Source organism: Lynx rufus, unplaced genomic scaffold (assembly GCF_022079265.1).
Source record: "Lynx rufus isolate CCGP_SWC_20201006 ecotype Redwood Valley unplaced genomic scaffold, mLynRuf1.p SCAF_9, whole genome shotgun sequence".
NCBI lineage: Eukaryota > Metazoa > Chordata > Mammalia > Carnivora > Felidae > Lynx > Lynx rufus.
Window position 1 is genome coordinate 15,028,248 of NW_025814897.1, and position 25,325 is coordinate 15,053,572.

The 25,325-nt window shown below is 55.0% G+C and overlaps 1 protein-coding gene across 2 annotated transcripts; it reads left to right on the forward strand.

The window, feature by feature from the left end:
* Window positions 1–6,844: 6,844 nt before the first annotated feature.
* SIDT2 (SID1 transmembrane family member 2) lies at window positions 6,845–23,283 on the forward strand. Of its 2 annotated transcripts, XM_047070613.1 has the most exons (27): window positions 6,845–7,561; window positions 9,272–9,393; window positions 9,692–9,856; window positions 9,956–10,001; window positions 10,410–10,511; window positions 10,620–10,703; window positions 11,412–11,511; window positions 11,679–11,744; window positions 12,980–13,073; window positions 13,409–13,461; window positions 13,814–13,825; window positions 14,202–14,273; window positions 14,425–14,496; window positions 15,549–15,667; window positions 16,213–16,286; window positions 16,393–16,459; window positions 17,057–17,130; window positions 17,249–17,372; window positions 17,586–17,703; window positions 18,179–18,315; window positions 18,560–18,668; window positions 18,937–19,013; window positions 19,202–19,248; window positions 19,522–19,627; window positions 20,300–20,410; window positions 21,653–21,766; window positions 21,850–23,283. In XM_047070613.1, exons 1-27 carry the CDS (start codon window positions 7,379–7,381, stop codon window positions 21,910–21,912), a joined length of 2,511 nt encoding a protein of 836 aa, XP_046926569.1. In that variant the 5' UTR covers window positions 6,845–7,378; the 3' UTR covers window positions 21,913–23,283. The 2 variants fall into 2 exon arrangements, with proteins under 2 accessions (XP_046926569.1, XP_046926571.1); XM_047070615.1 differs by lacking the exon at window positions 13,814–13,825 and having other exon boundaries at window positions 6,846–7,561.
* Window positions 23,284–25,325: the final 2,042 nt, after the last annotated feature.

Consider the following 25,325-nt stretch of genomic DNA (forward strand, 5'->3'; position numbering starts at 1 on the left):
GGGGTATCTTTTGAGCAATAGATTCTGATTCACTGGGTTCATGACAGATACATCCCTAGTTGCCTTCCAGTTGAAGGTCCTGGCAATTAAGTGACAGCAGCTTCCTTCAGTCTTTCCCGCAGCCAGTATAATCCTCTTCAGTTCCATCTTCCACATGGTCACACAATTACTAGAATTTATTTAAAGTTAATTACCAGGGCACCTGGGTAGCTCAGTTGGTTAAGCGTCCAACTTGGGCTCAGGTCGTGATCTTGTGGTTTGTGAGTTTGAGCCCCACATCGGGCTCTGTCCTGACAGCTCAGAGCGTAGAGCCTGCTTTGGATTTTGTGTCTCTTTCCTTCCCCTGCCCCAGTCACACACACTCTCAAAAATAAATGAATAAACATTAAAACTAAAGTGCATTACCTGGCCATCTTGCTTTCCACCTTAAAACCAGCAGTGGGATGAAATAGTGTTTATAGAGCAAGAGTTTTTGGTAGTACACATGAAGGGATTTGAAGATTGCCTGGCTTATTAAGACATGTAAGTTCAGACTGATAGGAAGACACTCAGGTAAATGAAATTTAAGATCTAAAGGAAACAGGAAAGTAAGTACAAATGGCAGAGGTTAACTAAAAGAGGAAGTTACTAGCTTCCATATGCTGAGGAGTGGGGGTGGGGACCACAATTGTAGGTGGAAACATTGAACGAGGGTTCATTCATACCAGACCTGCTGGAAGCACGACTGCCTCCTTTGCAGTCCACGCTTACCCAGGAGTCTGGAATGTTTGTTTCTGCAAGTGGGTTGGTCTGGTATGCTGCACACCTCAGCTGAACCAGATAAGTGGCATGAATCTCACTAGGACACGATGTGACCACAGAATTCACGACAGGAGCCTGGAGTGTAGACACAACTCTCATGTAGCACCTTTGCCTCCCCAGGCTAAAGAAGCCTGATCCAAGGACGACCTCTTTATAGCTATGAGACTAGAACAAAGGTCAGTTATGCCACCAGCTCATCAGGGCCTACCCGGATGACTGGCCACAGGCCACACCAGCAGTAATTATGGCAAATTGATACACCAGTACAAAGCTGCTATGGTTTCTGTATCATTTATTTGATCACTCTTAATCACGGTGATGCTCTTGGATTAAAATGGTTTACCCCTGTAAGAGAAGAGAATATGGAATACTAACGGAGATACTTTTTTCTAGTTGCCTTTGCTCCCGTATCTAATCACACCAAGTTCCTCTCTTTCACCGTCCTCCCCGCCCCCACCCGTCTTTGCCTTTATCAGCTGCTCACCGGTTCTCCTTAGATCACAGAGCAGCAGTAAAGGCAGCCTAGGTCCTGAGGCTTCTGTGTGAACCTCGTCAGTGGCCCAGGACAAGTGGAAGAGACGGCAGTGAGTAGAAGGGAAGGTTCCTTTACCAGCAGGCACTTGGGGAAACACTGGCCAAAACCAGCAAGAAGAGTTCGTCTACTTTTCTCCCGCCACAGCAGGGGTGAAATCTTAGCTGCATATTTTTACACTGCCATGAAGCAAAGATCCTCAATGTTTTGATAAACATACAGTCTGTCTTCCACTCTGGCCTGATTTTGTGCCATTTTATGATCTCAGAAAACATTTTACATTCTGATCAAGCTTTGACCTTCGTGACACATCAGTACTGCAGCATGTTCGTCAGTAACTGCTGATCGTCCAAGCCATGAAATCTAGTATCCACTGCTACCCATGACCTGACCCTCTTCAGTCCATATCCTCCCACCCCTTACTTTGAACCTTCATGCCAATAGCATTGAACTTTGAGTCTATGACTTTGCTTCAAGTTGAGACTCCTTGTCTGGAATTTGTTCCTATTCCTTTGCTGGGCTAGCTCCTACTCATCTTTTAAGAACCCTCTCAGGGACACCTCCTGGGTTGTTTTCTGATTTCCCTGATTGCCAGCTCTGGTTTGTATTGTACTAGGTCTCTCTGAGTTCCCATAATACCTTGCGTAAATCTTTTATCATTGCACTTACTCTGTATTAAATGCTTACCTCATTGCCTACACTGTTAAGATTATGAAAAGTATCCGTGTTCCCAGCACCTAGCTTAGTGACTAGTACAAACTGGGCATTGAATAAATGAAAGAATGAATGAACAGGAGATTGAGTGATTTGTTCATAGTCCTCTAGGTGGTAACTGTGAATATTGAAATTGGAATACAAATCTTTTGACCTCATTTCCTGTTCTTTCAATGGTACCATGCTGCTGCTTGTGAGAAACAATGCATGTTATTCTTGCTCGGGATAAATAAGGGCAAACAAAATTCACTTAGCAAAAACCAGGGCACCTGGGTTGGGCATCTGCCTCTTGGTTTTGGCTCAGGTCATGATCTCCTGGTTTGTGGGTTTGAGCCCTGTGTCAGGCTCTGCGCTGACCGAGTGGAGCCTGCTTGGGATCCTTTCTCCCTCTGTCTTCCCCTCTCCTGCTGATGCTCCCTCTCTCTCAAAATAAGTAAATAAACTTGAAAAAAAAAAAGATGCCACACATACTTATTAGAAAAGTTTTTGAAACGTTTTCTAGAATTATTTCATTGAAACCAAATGGAATTATTAAGGTAGTTTTTATAGGAAAAGTGAAGCTAGAAGAAAAAGCTGAACTGGTTCAGGGGAACAAAGGTATTGTGAATGAGAGAACTGCCTTTGTGAAGGCTCTGAGGCCCATGAGGTAACACAAGAAGCTGTGGGTGCTGGCCTGTATGTGAGCCAGAGTGTAAAGCGAGGGGACCCTTTCTATTATTGAGAGCAACATGGAATAAGGACTGAGTAGCTGCACATGTTATCATTAGATAACAGCCAGAGAGGAGGAAAGGTTCTTGAGTTGCATCTTCTGATTTCCTAGCTGGAGACCCAAGCTTGCTTCAGATAGGAGGATGGCTGGCTCATTTTTATCAGTGATCTTTGGAGACAGATTTGAATTAATCGATTTTTTATCTCCTTGTTTTCAGCAGCCTGACTGAAGACCAGCTTCATTTCCTGGAAACCTCCAATGTGGATTCTATCACATGGCCACAGGGAACAAGAAGCAAGGCCTGCGTGTATTATTGTTCACATTTCCCAGTCTGAATGGTGAAAGCCCAGGAAATGGAAAGTGGCTGATCTATCTATGGCAGAAAGTTTGCCCACTCAGTCAAAATCACTCTCCCTCGACTCCCCTTCTACTCTTTAGACAGTAGTTCAAGATGATGAATACAGCCCAGCTCTGCTGTGCTGCATTTAGGAGATAAATAGAGCTAAGACACGACTCCTCATTGCCTAAGATGCACAATGCAGGGGCTTAAACAGAACTTGCTGACCTCAAATTCCTTGCTTTTTCCATAGTACCAAGAAGCCATGTGACAGCTCTGGGACCTTAGCCCCAGAATGACAGAGTAAATACTCCAACTCCTAATCTTCAATGCATCTCGTTTTCACAGTCCTTGGAAGGATAACCAGACACAAGGGTAGCCCTGAGAAAGGAGAGAACTTGCAAGAAAGGAGTGCTGTACATTGCTCTTGCTGCTGGAGCTATGTATGTCCTGGACAAGTCTATTCGAGCTCCGCACAGATACACTGAGACCCTTTTATGGTCATGATGAAAACAGGGAACTTCAAGTCCATTTCCTTCAGAGGGCTTGGCTTTGTAGCTTTTTTTTTTTTTTTTTTTTTTCTGGGTTAAAGTTACTTAGTTCTGAAGTCTGGCTTGATTCTGCCACCCACCCACAGGCATGGCCACTCTCTACCCACCCCTCCCCAACACCAAGTTCCTAAAGTATTTGATTGGATTCACCTAATCCGTCTAATGTGCTTCTAATGTGCCTACTCTTGGTGCCATCTTAAGGGCATTTTAACAATACACCTGACCAGCTGAAGCTTCCTTCCTGTCCTCTTGTTCCAAACCTCAAAAATCCTGTCACTTAAAATGGAACTGGACCTATGGAAAGCTGGGAGCCTTGTCAGCTGGTTAATGGTCCTATTCCATAGGCCTTTTCTGCACTCAGGCTCGGAAGGATGGCCCACAGGGAAATAGAAGGAAGTCATCTGAGACTTGTGACCCCACCCTGCTCTCATTGCCAGGGCTGGGGTTGGGCTTTTTATATAACATGGCAGACAGTGCAGTAGCTGGCCCCGTGCAGAAGGCCAAGGGGGCTGCCCTGAAACCTTGACATTTGCTTGGCTCTCACAAGTCTGGCTTTGAGACCCAGCACTGCCCTTCTTTTACGCTAACTGCTGTAGCCAACAAAAAGGCCCTCTCTCCTCTCAGGGCTGCCAGACCTCAGAAAGGACCTATTCATAACTGGGTTGTGTTGTTCCCTCCCTGGGGGGTGGGCCAGAAGGACTGAGGAAAGTTCTGCAGACCTGAGGAAGTCTGGGGCTGCTGCCCTCCTACGCTGTTTGAACATTCCGGATACTGAGGATTCAAAGGTTAAATCCATGAGACCTTGCAAGAGGGAAGGGTCCCTTCTGGGTTTATTTGAATAGATTTCTCCTAAGATACTGCTAGGAGAGAGGGAGCAAACAGAAATACCAGTAGTCCTAGGTGTCTGGCCCCAGAACAGTGGTTCTCAAAATTTATTGTGCCTATCAAGCTTCTGGAGTGCTTGTTAAAATGCAGATTCCTGGAGTGCCTGGGTGGCTCAGTCAGTTAAGTGTCCGACTTCAGTTCAGGTCATGATCTCACAGTTCATAGTTTTGAGCCCCCCATCAGGCTCTGTGTTGATGACAGCTCAGAGCCTGGAGCCTGCTTTGGATTCTGTGTCTCCTTCTGTGTCTGCCCTTCCCCTGCTCACATTCTGTCTCTGTCTCCCTCAAAAATAAACTTAAAAAAATCCAGATTCCTGGGCTGCACCTCCAGAGACTGCAATTCAATAACTGTAGGTAGTGTCCGGATATGCATTATAAACAGTCCTAGGATCACATTTTACCCCAGAGCCTACGAGGCAGAGTTGGAATGCCCCCAGTTGGGGCTTATTCAATGCAGCCACAGAACCAACTAGCCCTGTAGCTGGGACTCTATCATCGTAAACCTGTGGTTCTCAAGGCACCAAGGAAAGTTCCTGAGATGCTAGATTACATCAGGCTAAGTGGGGAGCTCAAGCTCAGAGTGGGAGAGTTTCTTAGAGTTCCAGACTGACTGGCAAGATAAAGAGGGGGTCACCATGAGAGAGAAAGTGAAGTTCACTTGGAACATGGATATCCTGTATCGGCTGTCCAAACTGGGCTGCTGACTGCACAGGCTTATAATGGAAATTCTTCTTGTTATCCTGAGGATCTTCCCATTCGGGTGGTCAAGCCATGTGGAGTTCAGTAAACTACTCATGAGCTGCCCTTTTCTGGATTTCACTCTACCTAACTGTAAAATGAGCGGTTGGTCCAGGAGACTGCTAAGGTTCCCCCTGGTCTGACTTGTTAGGGTTCTCCACCCCCTGATGCTTTGCTCCTTTCTTCTTCTTCCTCATATATGAGTGTTTGTGCAGGGGCCAGGTCTGATTCTCTCACAAACCATTTACCTAGTATAAATAGAGTAGTGCCTACACATAGTAGGTGCTCATTAAATATTTATTGCAAGAATGAAGAACTATCTATAATTGGTCATGAGATAAAATAGTCCCTATTGGAACAAAGCCCAGAGAGTAAAGCAGAGGCAGGAGCTGAGGTTGTTGGAATCTCTTGAGCAAGAGAATTCAAACAAGCCACTGGCCCAGCCAGCTTCATGGCGGAAATCGGATAATTTCAGAGGCAGCCATGCTACATTTCTTTTCCTTTAAACATATCTGTCTTATAAAAGGAATTTATGTACATCATAGAAAATTTATCAAATTTTAAAAGATAGAAAAACATTTTGAAACCACAGCCCAGTGATTTTTCTTTTCTTTTTGGTACTTTTCTGTACTTTTGGAATTAGAAGAAAATGGTACATGCTATTTTTAAAAACATCTGTAATTCAAAGATTTTTCAGTGCTTTTCTACGCATGTCTAACGCATTTGGAAACCAGACTGTTGATACAGTGTCATACTGTGAATTCTCTGCCTACATGTTCCTTAAAGTCTTAAGCATCATTTTAGATGGCTTTATGATAATAGTACCTTTCTTTAACCACCCCCTCCTTATGGACATTTAGGCTGTCTCCTTTATGCTTGATATTACAAGTATCACAATGATAAGCATTACTGCCTACAAATTTTTAATCTGCATTTTTTTATTTCCTTAGGATAGAGTCCCAGAAGTGGAATTACTCTGTCAAAGAGTATAAAGCTCTTTAAACTTGAAACGCAGTGCCAAAATATTTTGTAGAGAAGTTTTCATCAGTTTATACTGAAAGTCACTATCTTTCAATTAGCTTTTTAGCCGCCTCTGCAGAGAAGAGGAGAAACAGCCTTGCAAGCTTCCCAGACGCTGCAATGCAAGGTGAGAGTACATAGGGGTACTTCTGTAGTTCTGCCTCAGCCGTCCCTCACCGGGAAGGCGCCCGTCTGGTTTCCTAATTCTTTGAGGTCTTCCTTTCTTAATTCCCCAGAAGAAAAAAAATGGCCCAGGGATGGAGCATGTTGGTAGTCAAGGCACTGAGGGTGGAGGTGGATCCTTAGGTTTGAGCACAAAGAAGACTTTGTCAACAAGAATCCAACACTCGGAGGTCCTTCATGGAAACATCCGTACATTCCAACCAAAGTGATCTTTCACAGACGGGCAGGATTACGAAAGAGGAGGAGTTGGTGGCGCCTTCCAGCTGGAGAGCTGCGGCGCCTTTAAGGCCCAATCCGGGACTCGGCCCTTTAAATCTGTGTCAGTTTCCCCTGACGTCAGCAAGCGGGCCGGCTACCCTGCTGTTTACCGCCTCGCGGCGCCGCACACTCTCCCGAGTTGCGAGCACCGGGGCCGCCACGGCTGCCCGCCCTTAAAGGGCCCGCGCCCCAGAAAACGCCGCGCCTCCCGGCGTCCGGTCGCTGCCGCCTGTCACGCTCCTCACCCTCAGACACTCCTCCCTTCCCGGCTGCCCCCGCCGCCGGATTCCCTCCCTTCCTCCCTCCCCTTTCCCGGCGTCTCCAAGCTCCCAGCAACCAGCCGCCCCCTGGCTTTCGCGGCCCTGGCTGGCCGCCGCAAGGTCTCCGGGCCGCGCTCAGCCCCTCGCGAGCTGACCCGTACCCCACACCCCCACCCCCTCTCCCGCCGCCCCTCCCTGTCGGGCCCCCTGGGAGCGTCTCTGCGGCTCTGGGGAGGGGACGTTTCCTAATCTCAGGCCGGGGTTAAAGTTCTGGTCCTGGTGCGATGCTGGAAGCTGCGGCCGGAGCCGCAACCCGTCCCGGAGGTGTCCTGTCGCCTGTCGCCGCCCCCGCCACCACCGCTGCCGCCGCCACCGCCGCCTTGCCGGGGCCATGTTCGTTCTGGGCTTGCCCTTCTTGGCGTTCTTGGTGGCCTCGGTCGAGAGCCATCTGTGGGTTCTGGGGCCCAAGAACGTCTCGCAGAAAGATGCCGAGTTTGAGCGCACCTACGTGGACGAGGTCAACAGCGAGCTGGTCAACATCTATACCTTCAACCACACTGTGACCCGAAACCGGGTGAGGGCCGGGCTGGGCTGGGGGCTGGTGGTGAGTGGCTGAGCAGACCAGGGCTCTGAGAGTCAGCCCATGCTCCTTAAGGAGGCCCATGAACGTGCCGCCCCACTGGGTTTCCTTTTCCCAGAAAGGCACTGGACTCTCTGGACCAGTCCTCCTTGCTTTGCCACCAGTCTCTCTGAAGCTCCCACTGGACAGTTTCTAAAGTTGTCTCCTTCCCATCTTCTCGTTGACTCCCCGCCCCCCCCCCCCTTTCCACCAGCTGTGGTCTGAGCAGTACTGGCCTGTACCCTACCCAACACCCAGAATGGGACAGCCCATTCAGGGCTGGGCTGGGTGCAGGGGGAAGCAGGCTAACTACTGGGCTTGGCCCAGGAAACCCTAAGGAGATGAGACAGGCCTTCTGAAAGGCTCTGCTCAGGCAAGTTATAGCTGAGATTCCCCAGGAAGACAAATGTGGGACTTCTCAGGCTGCTGTAAAGCTGGGACCCTCTCAGCCCTCTTCCTGCCTTAGAAAGCCAGATGGCCTTGTAAATTGAAGGTGGTGGAGATAAGGTCAACTCCAAGTTGGATGGGAGGAGAGAGGGAGTTTGTCTCCAGTAGGGAATCTACCTCACTCTGACTTTCTGTTTCATTTTTTCCCCAGCTATGAGTTAAATATGGTCGTAGCTAGATCTGGGAAGTGTAGACCCCGGGGGCAGGGCTGAGATTTGGAGAATTCTTGCAGCTTGGCTCTATGGTTTCCTGTCCAGCTCTCTCCCATGATTGGGTTTACTAAGAAGCAGTAGAACTGAGAGTGGGAGTCTGGCTATTTCTCAGAATAGGGAGGGATTTGCTTTCTGTGGCAGGCCAGGATCTGCCTTCAGTGCCTGTTTCTCTGAAGTTTGATCTCCTCCTGCTTAGAGTCCTTTCTTTCTGGGGTCATCCTGAGAGTTGTGACCTCTACCCCTCTGGGAAATGCTGCCCTAGGGCTTGGGTCTCAGCAGCCCAGGGACAAGCATTGCCAGGATTTATTTAGTTTTATTATTTTTCTTTAAGCTCCCACTGTTCTAGGTACTTTCCTCCATGTGCCAAGAGCAAGAATGTCTCCGTTTTACAGAGGGGGAAATTGAGTCTCGGAGGTGTGAAGTGACTTCTCCACCGCTCTAGCCTTTGGTCAGAGCTAGGGATAGAGCTTGGCTCTCTTAGCTTTTCAACAGTCTGTTTCCCCACCTCCCCACTGGCTCTAGCCTCCAGATTAGTTGTTGAATGGGAGCTTCCTGGCTCACACAGAAGAAAATTGAGGAGCACCTCTTGCTCTCCTGTGTCCCTGTGTGCGCATGCACACGTGTGTGCAGGCATGTGTATCCCACGAACATGGATAGCTATGGGGTATCCTGGGGGTGCCCGAGGTCTCCATTGAGTTTCCTGTTGGGAAGTGAGGCCCTGAAGGTTCGTGATTCCTGTTGACCCTGCACATCCCTGCCATCCAGGACCAGGCCTCTTCTAAGACCCTGTCCTCTAACTCAGTGATAATCCCTCCTGGAGCCTGGGGCTGCTCTGGGAGAAGAAAGGGCATAGCTGTAGCTCCCCAGCCTGACCAGGATAGGGAAAGAGCAAAGCAGCTGGCATGACGTAGGGCAGGGCTCACAGTCTCTGGAGCCATGTGTCCCGGGTGGCAGAGGTGGAGACATCACGGGCTTGACTGAGGGGCGTTTCCATGTCATTCTGCAGACGGAAGGCGTGCGTGTGTCTGTGAATGTCCTGAACAAGCAGAAGGGGGCTCCTTTGCTGTTTGTGGTCCGCCAGAAGGAGGCTGTGGTGTCCTTCCAGGTGCCCCTAATCCTGCGAGGGCTGTGAGTAGGACCCGGGGATCAGGGAGGGGGGTAGGCCTAGGCCAAGCCAGGCCCAAAGCCTCACCCAGGGCCTTGTCCAGGGCCTCAGACCACCCAGGAGTCCCTCTGTTTCTCCTCCCCATTCCCAACCAGGGGCTGGTCAGTGGCCAAGCCAGCCAGCCTGGAGCTTGCCAGCCTGGTTGGGGTAGGAGTAGGGAGAAGTTGGAAACCAGAGTGGAGGAACTGGGGCCTTGCTCCCTTGGAGAGGTTTGCTGGCTGGGGCAGTAATAGCATCCTGACTTTCTGCTTTGGGCTGTAGGTATCAGCGAAAGTACCTCTACCAAAAGGTGGAGCGAACGTTGTGTCAGCCCCCCACCAAGAATGAGTCCGAGGTCCAGTTCTTCTACGTGGATGTCTCCACCCTGTCACCAGTCAACACCACATACCAGCTCCGGGTCAGCCGAATGGACGACTTCGTGCTCAGGTCTGCAGGGGAGATGCAAGGGCACCACGGGACTGGCCTCCTTCCTGAGCTCTGGGAGTGACCGTGGCAGGGGGGTGGGGGGGATTCTTCTCCCTCCAGGACCGGGGAGCAGTTTAGCTTCAATACCACAGCAGCCCAGCCCCAGGTAAGATCTCCCTGTCGACCAGCCCTCAGGAGGAGACTTGGGCACGTGGGAGGGGGAGCGGTCGGCAGGCTCTGCCGAGAGTCTCCTGTTGGCTGTACACACCGTGGCGGCGCTGTCTGGAAATGGGAGCTCTGGCCCTCAGGCAGTAAGGGACAGGCAGCCGGGGAAGTGCAGAGGCATGGGATCTGGCTGCCACGTTTCCTACTTGCCTCTTGGGGTGCTATCCCGAGTGCCCAGCTGAGGTTGAGGGGAGTGATGTAAGAATATAGGGCTGCTTGTGGGCAAGGCCTTTCTCCCCAGAGAGCCTTTACCACCCAACTCTGAGAAGATTCACACTGCTCCCTTCTAGAGGGCCAGAGAGAGCATCCTCATGAGATGGGGCTCTCCCTGCCCTTCCTATGCCCTCAGTACTTCAAGTACGAGTTCCCAGAGGGAGTGGACTCGGTGATTGTCAAGGTGACCTCCAACAAGGCCTTCCCCTGCTCAGTCATCTCCATCCAGGATGTCCTGGTAAGCTGTCTGCCCTTTTACTCTCTGCCAGCAGGTAGCAGAGCTGATAAAGAGGGGGCCTGGGGCCCAGGTCCCTGCCCATTTGCCTCTCCCTCCCTCCCCACGTAGTGCCCTGTCTACGACCTGGACAACAATGTAGCTTTCATCGGCATGTACCAGACTATGACCAAGAAGGCAGCCATCACTGTGCAGGTAGGAAATGGATGGGCCCTGTGGAAGATTGGCCAGGTGATGAGCTTACCAAACCCTTGCTCCTTCATCCCTGTCCCATTTCTACCCTAGTCTTGGCCTGCCAGTCCCTGAGGTTTGGGGCCCTCTCATATGTGTGAATGTTGGTTCATAATCCTGATCACCTTTGGGGGCAGGAAAGAGCAGAGTATCCATTCTGGCTGTCCTATCTGCTTCATTCACTGTAATGATAGCTAAGAGAGGAAAAAGGGTCCTCCTGGCTGATGCTGAGTGTTGCTCTTGGCAAAGGCTAAAAACCTATGCTGGGTGAAGGGAGAGTGAAGACATGTGTTTACCTCACAACATCCAGCCTTGCAACTGTAGGAGGCAGCGGGACCCCTCCACCTTTTCTCCGGCTGATGCCCAGACCGCAAAAGGGCACCCGCAGGTTCCATGATGGTGGGTCATACACATATTTGCTCACCTGGCTATAGTGGAGGGTCATGGTTTTGGGCTCTGAAGCCAGATAACCTCGGCTCTACCACGTACAGGCAGTGTGATCCCTGTTCAGCAGCGATGACGTTCAGCAGTCCTTACCTCATAGGGGTCTTTGTGAGGGCCAAGTAAAACTATTTGTGTACATACACACATATGTATTGATTTTGATGACTGATTATTTTGATGATGATGATAATAAAACATCATCATCACATCATCGTCGTCATCCTGCAGCGCAAAGACTTCCCCAGCAATAGCTTTTACGTGGTGGTCGTGGTGAAGACTGAAGACCAGGCCTGTGGGGGTTCCTTGCCTTTCTACCCCTTTGTGGAAGGTACCTTTTGTGTCCTGGGCCTGGCTCAGGGTGGGGAGGGCAGGGTCACTCCCTGGGAGGTGGAAGAACCTCTGTGGCTGGTTGGGGGAGCTGATGAGATGTGGGGTTTGGGCCCACAAACTTTAACCAAGCCCCACGCAGCCACTTGTTTGACATTTTGCTTCCAGATGAACCGGTTGATCAAGGTCACCGCCAAAAAACCCTGTCCGTGGTGGTATCTCGAGCAGTCACGTGTGAGTGTGGGTGGCTGAGTGGCTCTTCCTCTCAGACCTGGGGGAGGAAGTGTTCTCTGAATGGGAAGGGTGATGCTCACCTACTCAGCGGACTGATGGGGTAGGAGGAGGGAGAATTCTTGGCGGTCTTCACAAGGGGAGGGTCAGGAGGTGGGTCCTGGTGTGATGTGCTACTGAGAGTCTGTGGCTGACTTTTGAAGTTCTGGTTCTCTCTCCGCCCCTTATGAGCCCTGTAATCTCACTGAGCCTCAGTCTCTCTGTCTCTCTAATAGGTAATAAGATCTGTCCTGTAGTCTCACCAAGTTGTGAGGTTTAGCACAAAATTAGCAGGAAAGTACCAGGCCCCTTAGTCAGACTCACTAAGTATTTACTGAGTGATCGAATGGAGCCCTTTGTAAACTGGGCTATATCTAAGTATAAAGATATAAGATAAAATATAAGTATGAGATAAAAATACAGATTTTTGTAAGTATAAATATAAGATAAAATAAGTATTAGATAAAAATAAGGGATTGTGATGGGAGGGGAAAGAAACTGTCTCTTCTTTTTTTTTTTTTTTTTTAATTTTTTTTTTTTAACGTTTATTTATTTTTGAGACAGAGAGAGACAGAGCATGAACGGGGGGAGGGGCAGAGAGAGAGGGAGACACAGAATCAGAAACAGGCTCCAGGCTCTGAGCCATCAGCCCAGAGCCTGACGCGGGGCTCGAACTCACGGACCGCGAGATCGTGACCTGGCTGAAGTCGGCCGCTTAACCAACTGCGCCACCCAGGCGCCCCAGAAACTGTCTCTTCTTGACAGATTCTTTATTCAGCAAATATTTATCTAGCACCTTCTATGTGCCCGGTGCTGCGTTCTGGCTACAGTCCTCAGGGAGCTCCTGTTTGGCGGACAGGAATCTGTTGCTGTGCAGGGTGCCGACGGCCTGTGATGGGCAAAGGACAGGTCACAGGGAACACGGGGCAGAGAAGCCTTCCCAGAGGACATAGTCCTCGAGCTGTATTTGGAAGGAAAGTGTTTGAAGACAGGGTAGAGTTCTTGAGGAAGAGCAACATGAGCAAAGGCGGGGATCGTGTCAGAGTTTGGCATATTTGGGAAGCTGCCGACTGCTCACCCCTCTGGGTCACTACATTTGAGGGGAGATGCGGGGAGAGCTTGGGCCGGGCCCTTGTGTGCCATGGCGGGCAGCATCGGAAGGCTTCGGTGTGCTCACCCTCCTGCCTCCCTCCCCACAGCCGAGGCCTATGTTGGTGGTATGCTCTTTTGCCTGGGCATATTTCTCTCCTTCTACCTGCTGACCATCCTCCTGGCCTGCTGGGAGAACTGGAGGTAAAGCGGGCTGCTGGGTGCCCCCCTGTTCTGGGGTGGGTTGAGCAGGATGTGAGCCAACCCAGGATAGTGCCCCACGCCATTGTGGGGCATAGGAAGGCAGGCCCCTTTGAGGGTTCGTGGTTCACGAGGCCTCTGCTCTGGAAACCAACCCCTCCCCTCAACCTTCTTCCCAAGCAGGGAAACCCCACATTGTTTCCCAGCCTGGGAGGAACCTTCAGATCACAGATGGAGGACAGGGTTATGGGGTGGAGAGGGTGGAAGGCAGGCCAGCTCAGCAAAGGAGGGATCCTCGCCCCATCCCTCTGGTTTGCCTCTGGATTCTGTCCCTACAGGCAGAGGAAGAAGACGCTTCTGGTGGCCATGGACCGAGCCTGCCCAGAAAGCGGTACCTCCAGAGGGCCTGGGCAGGGAGGGCCGAGTTTGCTTTGTGTTTTGGTGGACGGTTCCCTTCGGGGGCTGGAGGAGGAAGGGCTGGCTGGGGGCTTCTGGATGTCCAGACTGAGAAAGAACACTCTGCAGATGGAAATGGGGCTGGGCTATTGTGCCCTACCTGTGACCCTAACATGGCTGTCTTCATGGCTGCCCCTTGGTTCTTCCTCTGGGCCTAGAGCTATGCTGTCTGCCTCAGATGATGTAGCTCACAGTCTGGGGGGTTACTAACCTTTCATTCTCTCTCCTTTTCTTCCATTTCGCCCTCTCTGTCTGTCCTCCCTCCTGTTTGGGACCTTCTCTCTCAGCTTCTCTCCTTGGTAAGCGCCAGGTGCCGTGGGCAGAGGAGCTGAAACCCAGAGCGGGGGAGGGAAGGGACACGCAGGGGTGTCTGGGTGGGCCCTGGGCAGGCCGAGGCTCGCTGTCCTAGCTGCTAATGTAGATGCATCGATTCCTAGACCTTTCTCTGTCCTTAGCGAGGACGGATGATGGCGAGTGTTTCTACTGGAACACACCTGGGAGGCTGGGGCAGCTGTTAGTGGTGGCAGTGAGTTGTGTTTGCCAGGATAGATGCGTTCTCTCTGCTGCCACCGTGGCCTCTCTGTGTCTCTCTTCTCTGGATTCTTCCTTCTGTCTCTTGGCTTTTGGCTTCGGGCTGTTTCCAGAGCTAAGGGGGCCCTTGACCTCTCTTTGCAGGTAACCCCCGGGTCCTGGCCGATGCCTTCCCCGGCAGCTCCCCGTATGAAGGTTATAACTACGGTTCCTTTGGTACGTGTCCACACCAAAGGCTGTGCTCACCCACTCACAGCCAGGCCTCCTTAGGCTTCCACCTCCAATGTGGCACAATGGCAGCCGGCCCCTTCCGACCCCCGCCTCCCCATCTCCTCCCACCTGCCTCACCGCTCACTGTTCCCCGCAGAGAACAGTTCCGGATCCACCGACGGGCTGGTCGACAGCTCAGGCACTGGAGACCTCTCCTACAGCTACCAGGGTGAGTGAGCCCTGCCGGGCAGAGCCGCGAAGCGTGGGGCCGGAGCTGGCTGCGTCTGCCGGGCGCTGGAACCGGGGAAGGGCTGCTGTCTTCCTGCCCCTTTCCTTGCTCGTTCTTTCTCCCTTGGCCCTACTTCCTGGTAACTTTCCCTTTCCTTTGAAGGGCACGAGTGGTTCAAGCGGCGCCTCCCCTTTGGCCAGATGCGGCAGCTGTGCATTGCCATGGGTAGATGTGGGGGCGGGGGGGGGGCGCTGCTCTGCCAATCAGCTCCTGCCGGGGCAGTTGACCGGGGCCGGTAGGCTCCAGGGCCGGAGAGACGCTTTTGTGCATGGCTTCCCCATCTAATGCCAATAATTGCCCGCTTTTGTGCCTTTTGAGATAAGTAGGCACTGACCTTGATGCTGGTGGGCTGGCACCCCAGCTACCCCCAGGCCGGATGTTCCGGTTCGCTCTCATGTTTGCCAGCACCTCACTCCCTGGCCTGCCGGGGTAGGGCTCACGGGCAGGGGTGTCGTGTCCTGGCCTCTGGGGGCTTTGGTCAGGCAAGGTCACAGGAGGAAGCTTCTGAAGGCACAAGAAAAGGTCAGGATGAAGGAGCAAGTGCTCTTCCTAGAAGCAGCCTGTCACCCTTGCCTGCACCCCAGAACCCACTGGGTCTTTTTCCAATGGGGGCCAAGGCAGTGTCCTCTCAGAACCCACATGGCTGGGCACCTAATCAGCATGACTTCTGTCGAATTCAGTCCTGCTGCTTCTGTCCGGGACCCAGGATCTGCTCAGCGTCCTGGCCTGGAAGTCCTAGTTCAGTGAGGGGAGCAAGGGTGGAGCGGTACCTGTCTGGTGACCCGTTCGAGGGTGGCCCACCCTTGTTTCCCTCAAGGACTTAGGAGTACCCTGTCCCTCCTCCCAGGGCCTGAGCCCACCTCCATGCCTGCTCTCAGTCCACAATCTGCCTCTTCCCATTGCCTAGTAATTGTGACAATTGCCCCAGGTGGGTGGGGACAGACCTTGGGTTCTGTGCCTCCCAGGTAACTCTTCCCTCCTGCCCACCCCAGATCGCTCCCTTGACCCTGTGGGCGCTCGGCCACGCCTGGACTCCATGAGCTCCGTGGAGGAGGACGACTATGACACATTGACCGACATTGATTCAGATAAGAACGTCATTCGCACCAAGGTCTGGTGCTATGCGGCCTGGCCTTGGGTCATGGGTTTCCCAAGGAAAGGAGATTCTGTGTTCGGGCCCTAGCACATCTCCCTCTGGGGTGACATCTTAACGTGTTGTTGTTGTTGTTGTTGTTGTTGTTGTTGTTGTTGTTTTGAGAGACAGAGGGCGAGCAGGGGAGGGGCAGAGAGAAAGGGAGACACAGAATCCGAAGCAGGCTCCAGGCTCCGAGCTGTCAGCACAGGGGCTCGAACCCACAAGCTGCGAGATCATGACCTAAGCCAAAGTTGGACGTTTAACTGACTGAGCCACCCAGGCATCCCTCTCTGGGGTGACATCTGAGAGAAACAAAGGGAAAGAGCTCAGCTGGGGCAGGATAGATTCAGGGGAAACCGACTCCACCCCCAGCGCTTCCGGGCTGATCTGCCAGCAGCAACAGGATGGCCTGGAGCCCCCGCCCGGCAGAACTGCTGCCTGTGTGAGGGGGCTCCTCCTGTCCCCCTCTCTCCCCTGGGCACGGGGGACTTCTCCCGGGTCTCACTCCAGCTTCTCCCCAGCAATACCTCTATGTGGCCGACCTGGCACGCAAGGATAAACGCGTCCTTCGGAAAAAGTACCAGATCTACTTCTGGTGAGTGGGCGGCACGGCCAGGCCTTCCTGTTATTGGCAGGGTGGTGTGGCGGTGTCTCGGGGCCTGGCCTGCCTCCTCACTGCCGCCCCTCGTCTCACTCCTCAGGAACATCGCCACCATCGCTGTCTTCTACGCGCTTCCCGTGGTGCAGCTGGTGATCACCTACCAGACGGTGAGCGGCAGGGCTGACTCCCTGGGCCCGGGCGGCATGCCCTCGTGGGGCCGCGTGCTCGCCCTCGCCACAGTCTGGGACGTGGCCTGAAGTGCAGAGCGTCCCAGCCTGGGCCCCTGGAGCGAGTCAGGTCACGGGACTCAGGTTCCAGATCCTAACTCTGCCTCACCAGCTGGGTGATCTTGAGCAAGTCACTTAAGCTCCCAGAGCATCAGTTTCTTCATCTGCAAAATGGGGCAGCATGATCTCAATGACGGCACCTTCCCCAGCTTGTTGCAGGGTTTATGCAACAAGAGTCATGAGACTTTGTAAGTCTCGGTTTCCCTTCCCTTTTCTCTGTACTATGGGGCAAGAAATTGTGTCACGGTCACGCCCCATGATTTTTAGCCCCACCTGCTGAGGAGGGACAGCGACTGTGCGAAAGAGGGCTGGCCTGGTCTCCGGATGCACACACGTGCTGGTTGTGTGGCACTTCCCCGTCCCTTCGAATGGGGCCGGGTGGTGTGGCATGGGCTCAGGCCTGGCTCCCTCTCACCTGGGCTCTGGGCTGAGTCAGGTGCTTTAGCGGCCCCTCCGTGCTCCCATGCCCTGCTGCAGGTGGTGAATGTCACAGGGAATCAGGACATCTGCTACTACAACTTCCTCTGTGCCCACCCGCTGGGCAACCTCAGGTGGGGATGGTCTTGAGCCAGCCAGGGTGGGGGCAGGGGCTCTGCCAATGCACGTCCCAGCTAGGGAGGAGGCCGGAAGACGGGGCCAAAGCAACGCACCCTGTGTTGCCCCTTCCAGCGCCTTCAACAACATCCTGAGCAACCTGGGGTACATCCTGCTGGGGCTCTTATTCCTACTCATCATCCTGCAGCGGGAGATCAACCACAACCGGGCCCTGCTGCGGAATGACCTCTATGCCCTGGTGAGAGAGCATCTGCCCACTGAGGGCTCGGCTCCAGACCCTTTCTAGCAGGCACGGCCCAGCCCTGCCCTGCCCTGCCCTGCCCTCCCCTGCCCAGCCCACATCCCACTCCATTCCTCTCTCCCACTCTCCCTGGGTCCCTGCCTGCCTGCCTCCCTCCCTCCCACCTCTCCTCCCACCTCACCTCCTCTTTCCCTTCCTTCTCCCCAATAGGAATGTGGGATCCCGAAACACTTTGGCCTGTTCTATGCCATGGGCACAGCCCTGATGATGGAGGGGCTGCTTAGTGCCTGCTATCACGTCTGCCCCAACTATACCAACTTCCAGTTCGGTGAGTGGGGCCTCCCTCTTCCCTGGCTGAACCGTCCTCCGGCATCCCCACATCCCCCACAGGGATCCCCCAGACCCAGCTCTGCAAGGCACTCCAGAGCTGGGCTGCCTGTGTGCACACACATCCTCGCTTACGGAAGAGAGGCAGCTGGGTGCTATTTCCTTCATGTGTTGATTGTTTTCTACGGAAAGGCGTGTATAAAACGGAGAAAATGAACATAATTAAGATGTGGTCCCTGATCTCAGGGCGCTCAGACTAAGTTGTCCTTGTTGTCAGGGGGAGTCAGACTGGGTGGCAGCCGGTGGGGTGGTAGTGTGGTGTCAGAGGGACAGTTAAGGGACTGGAGTCCGCCCACCGCCAGCTCACTCTGCGGCCCCGATGAGGTGGAGGGGCTCTCTGCCGCCCCGACTGTCTGGGCTGGGAGGTCTGTGCTAAGTGCGTGTGTTTGAGCTCACATTCACGTCCCCCAACGCAGACACGTCGTTCATGTACATGATTGCCGGGCTGTGCATGCTGAAGCTCTACCAGAAGCGGCACCCGGACATCAACGCCAGTGCCTACAGCGCCTATGCCTGCTTGGCCATCGTCATCTTCTTCTCCGTGCTGGGCGTGGTGAGGCCCTGACCCGCTGTGCTCGTCCCGTAGGGAACGTACACACGTGTGTGCGCACACGCACCCTCTCCACCTCCCGCAGGAGAGATCCCTGCTGCTTCCCTGAGGTGCCTTCCCTGGGCTCCTCGGAGAGCCGCATCTGGCCTGGCAGCGAGCGCTGCTCCCTGGGAGGAAGGGTGGGCTGCGGGAGCGGCCTCCTCAGCGCCTCCTCAGCCCTGCCCGCCGTGCCCCCCCCCGCACCCAGGTCTTCGGCAAAGGGAACACAGCGTTCTGGATTGTCTTCTCGGTCATTCACATCATCGCCACCCTGCTCCTCAGCACACAGCTCTATTACATGGGCCGCTGGAAGCTGGGTGAGGGCCTGCCCGGGGCGGAGCGCGTGAGAGGGGGCCAGCTGGGCCCCGTGGAATGAGGGGTTGGTGGCCTCAGGGACCTGGATTCACAGCAGACTTTGGGTTCTGCCCTCTTGCTGGCGGCCCTGGAAGAATCACTGAGTGAGGAATTTGATGAGGGTTGGCGTGGCTGTGCCCTCTGAAGGCCCGGGGTCCTCTCACACGGCGCGGGCCAGGGTGACCAGGAAAGAGGGGAGCCCGGGCCCTCGAGCACTTTCCCTTCTTGCAGACTCGGGCATCTGCCGCCGCATCCTCCACGTGCTCTACACAGATTGCATCCGCCAGTGCAGCGGGCCTCTCTACGTGGTACCGGCCCGGCCCCCCAGCCCTCCTCCTCCATCTGCTTACTCTCTTCCCTCTGGCGGGAGGTGGGGGGACCCGGGTGCAACCTAGAGCCCGGGGGAGGGGGGGGACCGGCTGACTTGGGCCTTCTTCCACTTTTCTCCCTGTCTCTCTTCCCCTCTCTCAGTCCCCGTGTCTCTGCTTCCCTCCAGGACCGCATGGTGCTGCTGGTTATGGGCAACATTATCAACTGGTCACTGTGAGTCTGGCCATTGTCCGTGGTAGCCTGGCTGGGCGGACGACTGGGGACGTGGCCAGCCACTGGCTGCCTTGGGGGCCACGGACAAATTCTACACTTTGGGCATGAGAAATGGGGGCTGAGGAGAGCGCTGTCGGCACGTGGGGTTCTAGAATTTCTGCGGGCCTCTGAACCCAGCCTCACATCATAATAAAACGTGGGGTAGGAGTGAGGGAGAGCCCTTTCCTCGCTCTTGGACCTCCCCTGCTTCACCGGCTCTTCCTCCCTTGCCAGAGCTGCCTATGGGCTCATCATGCGCCCCAATGACTTCGCCTCCTACTTGTTGGCCATTGGCATCTGCAACCTGCTCCTCTACTTTGCCTTTTACATCATCATGAAGGTGAGTGCGGATGGCTCGGCCTCCTCTGCCGGCTGCCCTGCTTTTGCAGGAGGGAGATGGGCATGCAACCCGTCTCCGAGTAGCACTGAGAGGGATCGGGCATTTTTCGTTCCTGTCTTCGCCAGTCTGGGGAGGGGAAAGCCTCGGGTCTCTTGCATGTACTCCAGCTGTGTCCAAAGACCCATTTCCTGAGCCCCTTCCATGTTCTAAGAAGGGCGCATGAAACCGGTAGCACCGCAGGCTGTAGTTGGGCAGGGCCTCCCTCCGCCCCCCCTCGCCCTCCCCCTCGCCCCCCCCCCCCGCAGGGCAGAGGGGGTGGGGGCGGGGCTCACTATGTCCACACAGGCTGGGGCCTCCGAGGGCCAGGTGCTTCCCGGGGACCCTTGTGCCACCCAGCGCAAGGAGAGCCCCCTGGCCGGTCCACCCTGCCAGCGCAGGGCTCTGGACATACGGAGGCCTGGCCAGGGTGAGCGTCAGGGGTGAGGACGCCGGGCTGCTGGTGTGGGGCGTACTGAGCTGTGTAGCTGTGTCAGGTGATGGTGTGAATCCGCGATGGCTCCCTAACGGATCCATCCTGTGCGCTGGGAAGTGGCATCAAGGGCAGGCTGGCGAACGGGCCGGGCCGGGGCCTGGCCCTCAGGCTGCTCTCCCCCCCACCCCCCTGCCCCCCAGCTCCGCAGCGGGGAACGGATCAAGCTCATCCCCCTCCTCTGCATTGTCTGCACCTCGGTGGTGTGGGGCTTTGCCCTCTTCTTCTTCTTCCAGGGACTCAGCACCTGGCAGGTGAGTAGTCATCCTGCGAGAAGGTGGGGGTCGCCCACAGGCTCGTTGTGAGCCAACGAGTGGCCAGTTCTCTTTTCAAACACCATTTGTGAGCACCTGCTGAACTCTGTCACAGCTGCTTTCTCATTTAATCTTCCCAGCTTTCAGTACACCAGCATGGAGGTATCCCCATGTTACTCATGAGGCAGCTGAGGTTCAGAGAGGCCAAGTGACCTGCCCAAGGTCACACAGCCAGTGAGTGGGACATCTGGGGTTTGAAGCCAGAAATGCCAGGTTCTCCCTTTTGCCTCACAGGCACCCGCCATGAATCAGGCTTCAATTCTGTGATCAGAACTAAGTCTAGCACGGTCTCTTCCTTTGAAGTACTTAAAATCTAGTTCGAGAGAGAGAGAGAGAGATGAACAATTCCTGGACTGCTCTTTGCACTATGATATAGGAGGTGAAGGTATGGGCAAGACAGGAAGGAGGAATGGACACGAGGGCAGAGGACAGAGGAGATCCAGGAAAGCTTCCTGGAGGAGGCAGACTGTGCTCGTGGCCTTCTAGGCCTTGGGTGATGAGAAAGCACCCTGTGGCCCACAGATGCTGTGACCTGAGTAACGTTACAGAGGCAGAACTAGACGAGGCAGATTTGGAGTCTGCACTAATTTGGGAGCTGAGTGAAAGACTGAGCTCCTGAGGGCAAGGCAGTTCTGGTCTTCTCGGTGGCCTCAGCGTGGGGCACAGACAGTCCCCAGACACAGTAATGTCCGGGCAGGGTTTGCTGGATAGGGTTATGGGTGAGCATGGAGGACCACGAGTGCCTTAGGTCATGGCCCACAGGTCATAGCTCCTGTTGTCCTCGAGCAGGGCTGTGTGTCCAACCAATAATACTTCGGAGAAAAAGTGATCCTGGAGTCACTGATTAGAGCAGGGGGCAGAGTCCGAGGCAGGGAACCAAGTTAGGAGGCTTTTGAAGCCTTCTGGTGTCTCCAGGTGATCTCAGCCCTGTGCTCTCTTACATAAAGGGCAGAAGAATCTGAGGGTAAAAGTGAAAGGAAAGGGAAGGACAGAAGCCAGCGTCCTCGGGGAGAAGCGTGTAACAGCCAGTTCTTAGGTGTGGGAGACGAGGCAAGGGCGAGTCAGAGGAGGGTGCTCTCCTGCCTGGCGCCGGGAGCAGGGCAGCCCGAGGGAGCCGGCAGCAGGTCTGGCCCCAGCCTTGGTGGGCAGCGTCCGCAGGCGGCTCTCCCTGTTCCTCCCCAGAAAACCCCCGCAGAGTCTCGGGAACACAACCGAGACTGCATCCTCCTGGACTTCTTTGACGACCACGACATCTGGCACTTCCTCTCCTCCATTGCCATGTTCGGGTCGTTCCTGGTACGTGAGACTCTTCTGCCCAAGCATGGGGAGAGGCCGAGGCCGGCCCCTTGCCTGTGCTTGACTCAGCGTCCACCCCCCAGGTGTTGCTGACACTGGACGATGACCTGGACACCGTGCAGCGCGACAAGATCTATGTCTTCTAGTGGGAGCCAGGCCCCTCGCTTTACTCAGGGGGCCCTGAGCTCCTCTGTCTCCCTGCCCAGAGCCCCTGCAGCTCTGGGGGCGTGCATCCCCGCCCTGCAGCCCAGTGTGGGTAGTGGCGGGACAGCGAGGCCCAAGCTTGGCCCGGGACAGTCACAGCGGTGGGCCTGGCGGCTGCCCTCTGCTGAGAAGGAGGCCTCCTCCCGCAAGACCCCAGATGTTGGCCACTTGTTGCTGCTTCTCAGTGTTGAGGGCCTCTCAGGGGCCCCGTCCGTTGGCTCCCCGTCTGTTCCTCTGCAGGAGGAAGGAGGAAAGTGTTGCCCTGCCCAGTTCATGCCTTGCGTTCTGCCCGTCCCTCCCCTCCCCACGAGCCTCTGACTTCGAGCCCTTTCTTCTCCCTGAGTTCCAGTCCAGGGCCCGGTTGGGCCTGATTCTCTGTCCTGCACCAGGGCCCCATAGCGCTTTGGGGCCATACCTGACTGCCATCACTGCCCATTCCAGCCAGGATGAATGGGCTGTAGGATTTTGGAGGCTGGCCAGCTGGTGCCACGCTTTTGGTGCTATGGCCTAAGAGGGGCTTCAGGCAGTGCTGCCTCCTCCCTTTGACCTGTGCTTGGAGCCGGTTCTGTAGTAATAAGGGTCAGCTCATGTGTGAGCGTCGCCTTTGAGCTGAGGGACTGAACTCAGAGGTCACCTGCCTATGTCGTCAGCCCCCGGACTGATGTTGGCACCAGGATCAGAGGGAAAGATCAGTTCACCCCTTTCCTTCTTTTTCTTTCCAGGCCCTCTGTCCTGCCAAGCCCCCACTGGGGGCCTTTCAGTGCCATTGACACTGCCCAAGAATGTCCAGGGGCAGAGGAGTGGGACACAAGGCGCCTAGCTCCTCTTGTCTCCTCATAGCCGCGGGAGCCCCAGTGCCTATCTTAGAAGGGGGCTCAGGAAGGGACATGATCTTCCTCTCAATGTCCCCAGTCCAGCCTCACTCTAGGACCTGGGGCTGGCTTCGGTGTTTCCGTCCTGTCTTTGGCCAAGTTTTGTGTTAGTCACACACATATACATGTATGAAACCTTGAAGTTTACACTGAGCCGCCCCAGCTCTGGGCCCCCTGGCTGCTCTGTCCTTCGAACCCCTTCCCCTACCCGGTCCATTCCAGATGCCAAGACTGGGGGAGGGCAGGTCAGGCCTCTGCCTTGGGGATGGGAGTGTGTCTTATTCTGCCCAACTTGTTTTTACAGCTCTCCCTTGGGCTGGGGAGAGGAGGTGGATCTGGATCCGTTTTCAGAACTCCGTTTAATGTCTGTTGCCATGCTATGGTTGCATTTCTGTTTTCTATGAATGGGTCTGCATTCAATTAAAGAAACAACCGGACGCAGCTCTTGGGCCCCTGTTTGCTCCTCCTCTCTGGGTGGAGATGTTGAGAATGAAGGGTGGGGCAGCAGTCCTACATTTTCCGGTTCTCCTGGTCTACCTTTCTCTCTCAACAAGAGATTCCCCTTTGTCTCCCCCACGTGTCCTCGCGTCCTCGGTCCCCAAGGTTATTCCTGTCCTTTGAGCAATAGCATCAATCCAGGAAACACTTACCAGGGGCCGTTCCGGGTACTGTGCTGGGCGGAGAGGAGAGTGTGGTGAATAAGCCTTAGCAGCACCATCTCTCCTCTGCGACCCCCACCCCTTACCTGGCAAATGGCAGCAGCTTCTGGCCCACCTGCCCCACCCCCCCCCCAAGTCGGGTCGGTTTCACTTCTGACCCTAGCCTCTCCCGGCTGGGCAGGCTGTGTGTGCAGGCAGTACTTCCTGACATGACTCTTTTTTTTTTTTTTTTTTTGGTGAGCGAGAGAGCAAGTGGGGGAGGGGCAGAGAGAGAGAGGGAGACAGAACCTGAAGCAGGCTCCAACCCACAAACCGTGAGGTCATGACTGAGCCCAAATCAGGAGTTGGATGCTTAACCCACTGAGCCACCCAGGCACCGCCCCTGACACGACTTGAATAGAGAATGCAGGCCGAGGCCAGGAAGGTTCTTGGGGGAACACAAGCTGCTGGTATATGGTGGGTTACTGCGCGTGGGCGGCAGGCAGGCTCCCAGAAGCGGGCATTTGAAATGACCCTAGAAAGTTGATTTAGGTTCCAGCGGGCCTAGGATAGCAAGATCGGGGCGGTGGCAGGAAGCTGGTGAATTCACAACTCACCAGAGGACTGCCGCCCTCTAGCTGATTCCCCGCCCCTCTCCCTGCCCTTCCCAGCAAACGCCACTGGAGGGCACCCTAGCTCTGTGCCACTGGGCTCTGGCCAGGGGAGGCAGGCTGTGGTGGGCAGGCCTCCCACCAAGGCCAGGCCTGGCTGACCCCCTCCCGGAGGTGCCGGGTGTGCCGGTGTCCAGTGTGTGGTGGGGAGTGTCAGCCCCTCCCTGCCAAGCCGTCCTGGGAAAAGGGGTGGGGTGGTGCCACAGCCGGCAGCCCAGAGACCCCGCAGCAAGTCTCGCCTCCTGCCCCTTCGCCAGACCCCTGAGGCCGGGTGCAAGCCACATAGGAGTGAGTCTCCTTCCTGGAGGGATGGAGCCCAGTCTGTTCTTCAGGGGAGGCACAGACTGTTCCAAAGGGAGGGAGGGAGGAGAGTGGCCTCTGAGCCTCCAACCCAGCCTTGGTGTCTCAGCCCCGCCAGGCCTTAGAGACGCCCTGGATGAGGGCCAGGGTCCACTGAGCTGCTGCCCAGCCCTCAGATTCCGCCCCAGCTAAAGCATCTAACTCAAGACCCACCCCAACTGGAAGCGCCCAACCTGAGCAGGGTGGTTACACCCGACAGACTCTCAGCTCCCACACGGGGGCCTCTGGGGACATCCGGCTTCTGCCACTCATGGCCTCCCACGTGGCCTCAGGTGACATGCACCCTGAGCCTGTTTCTTCACGTGTAACGCGAGGTTAGTGATTATCCCACCAGGTAGCCGTGAAGATTAAATGAGAGCATTTGCGGCAGGTCCTCAGTAAAGGAAGTTCCTAGAGCCGAACCCTCAGGAGGACAGGGTGGTGGGTTACTCCACCACGGACCTCGGGGATCTGTCTCCCAGCTCTTTCCCCCTCTCCCTGGCCAGACCCTCTTGAATTGCCCACTCCCGTCAAGTCACACACGGGGGCAGGGAGCAGTGCAGAAGGAGCAGCCCTAGGGCCAGACAGCAGGGCAGGGCTTCGTGGTCCTGTCCATAAAAGGCTTTTCCCGGCTGCTTCCCAGCCGGCAGCGCAGCTCCGCCCCGCCGGCTCCATCTCCAAAGCACGCAGAGAATGTCCCGGGCAGCCCCCGGCAGACTGCTCCAACTTGGTGTCTTTCCCCAAATATGGAGTCTGTGTGGAGTCACTGGGGGGGCGGGGGGTGGGGAACGGGACGGGTTCCTCTGGCAGGGAGGGGGCCCAGGGGTGAGCCAGC

Bases quoted from the DNA above. Each gene is read 5' to 3' on its own strand.
- SIDT2 (XM_047070613.1), top strand. From the start codon at position 7,379: ATGTTCGTTCTGGGCTTGCCCTTCTTGGCGTTCTTGGTGGCCTCGGTC. The intron at 10,002-10,409 runs GTAAGATCTCCC...CTATGCCCTCAG, and splicing joins CCACAGCAGCCCAGCCCCAG to TACTTCAAGTACGAGTTCCC. The intron at 10,704-11,411 runs GTAGGAAATGGA...GTCATCCTGCAG, and splicing joins AGGCAGCCATCACTGTGCAG to CGCAAAGACTTCCCCAGCAA.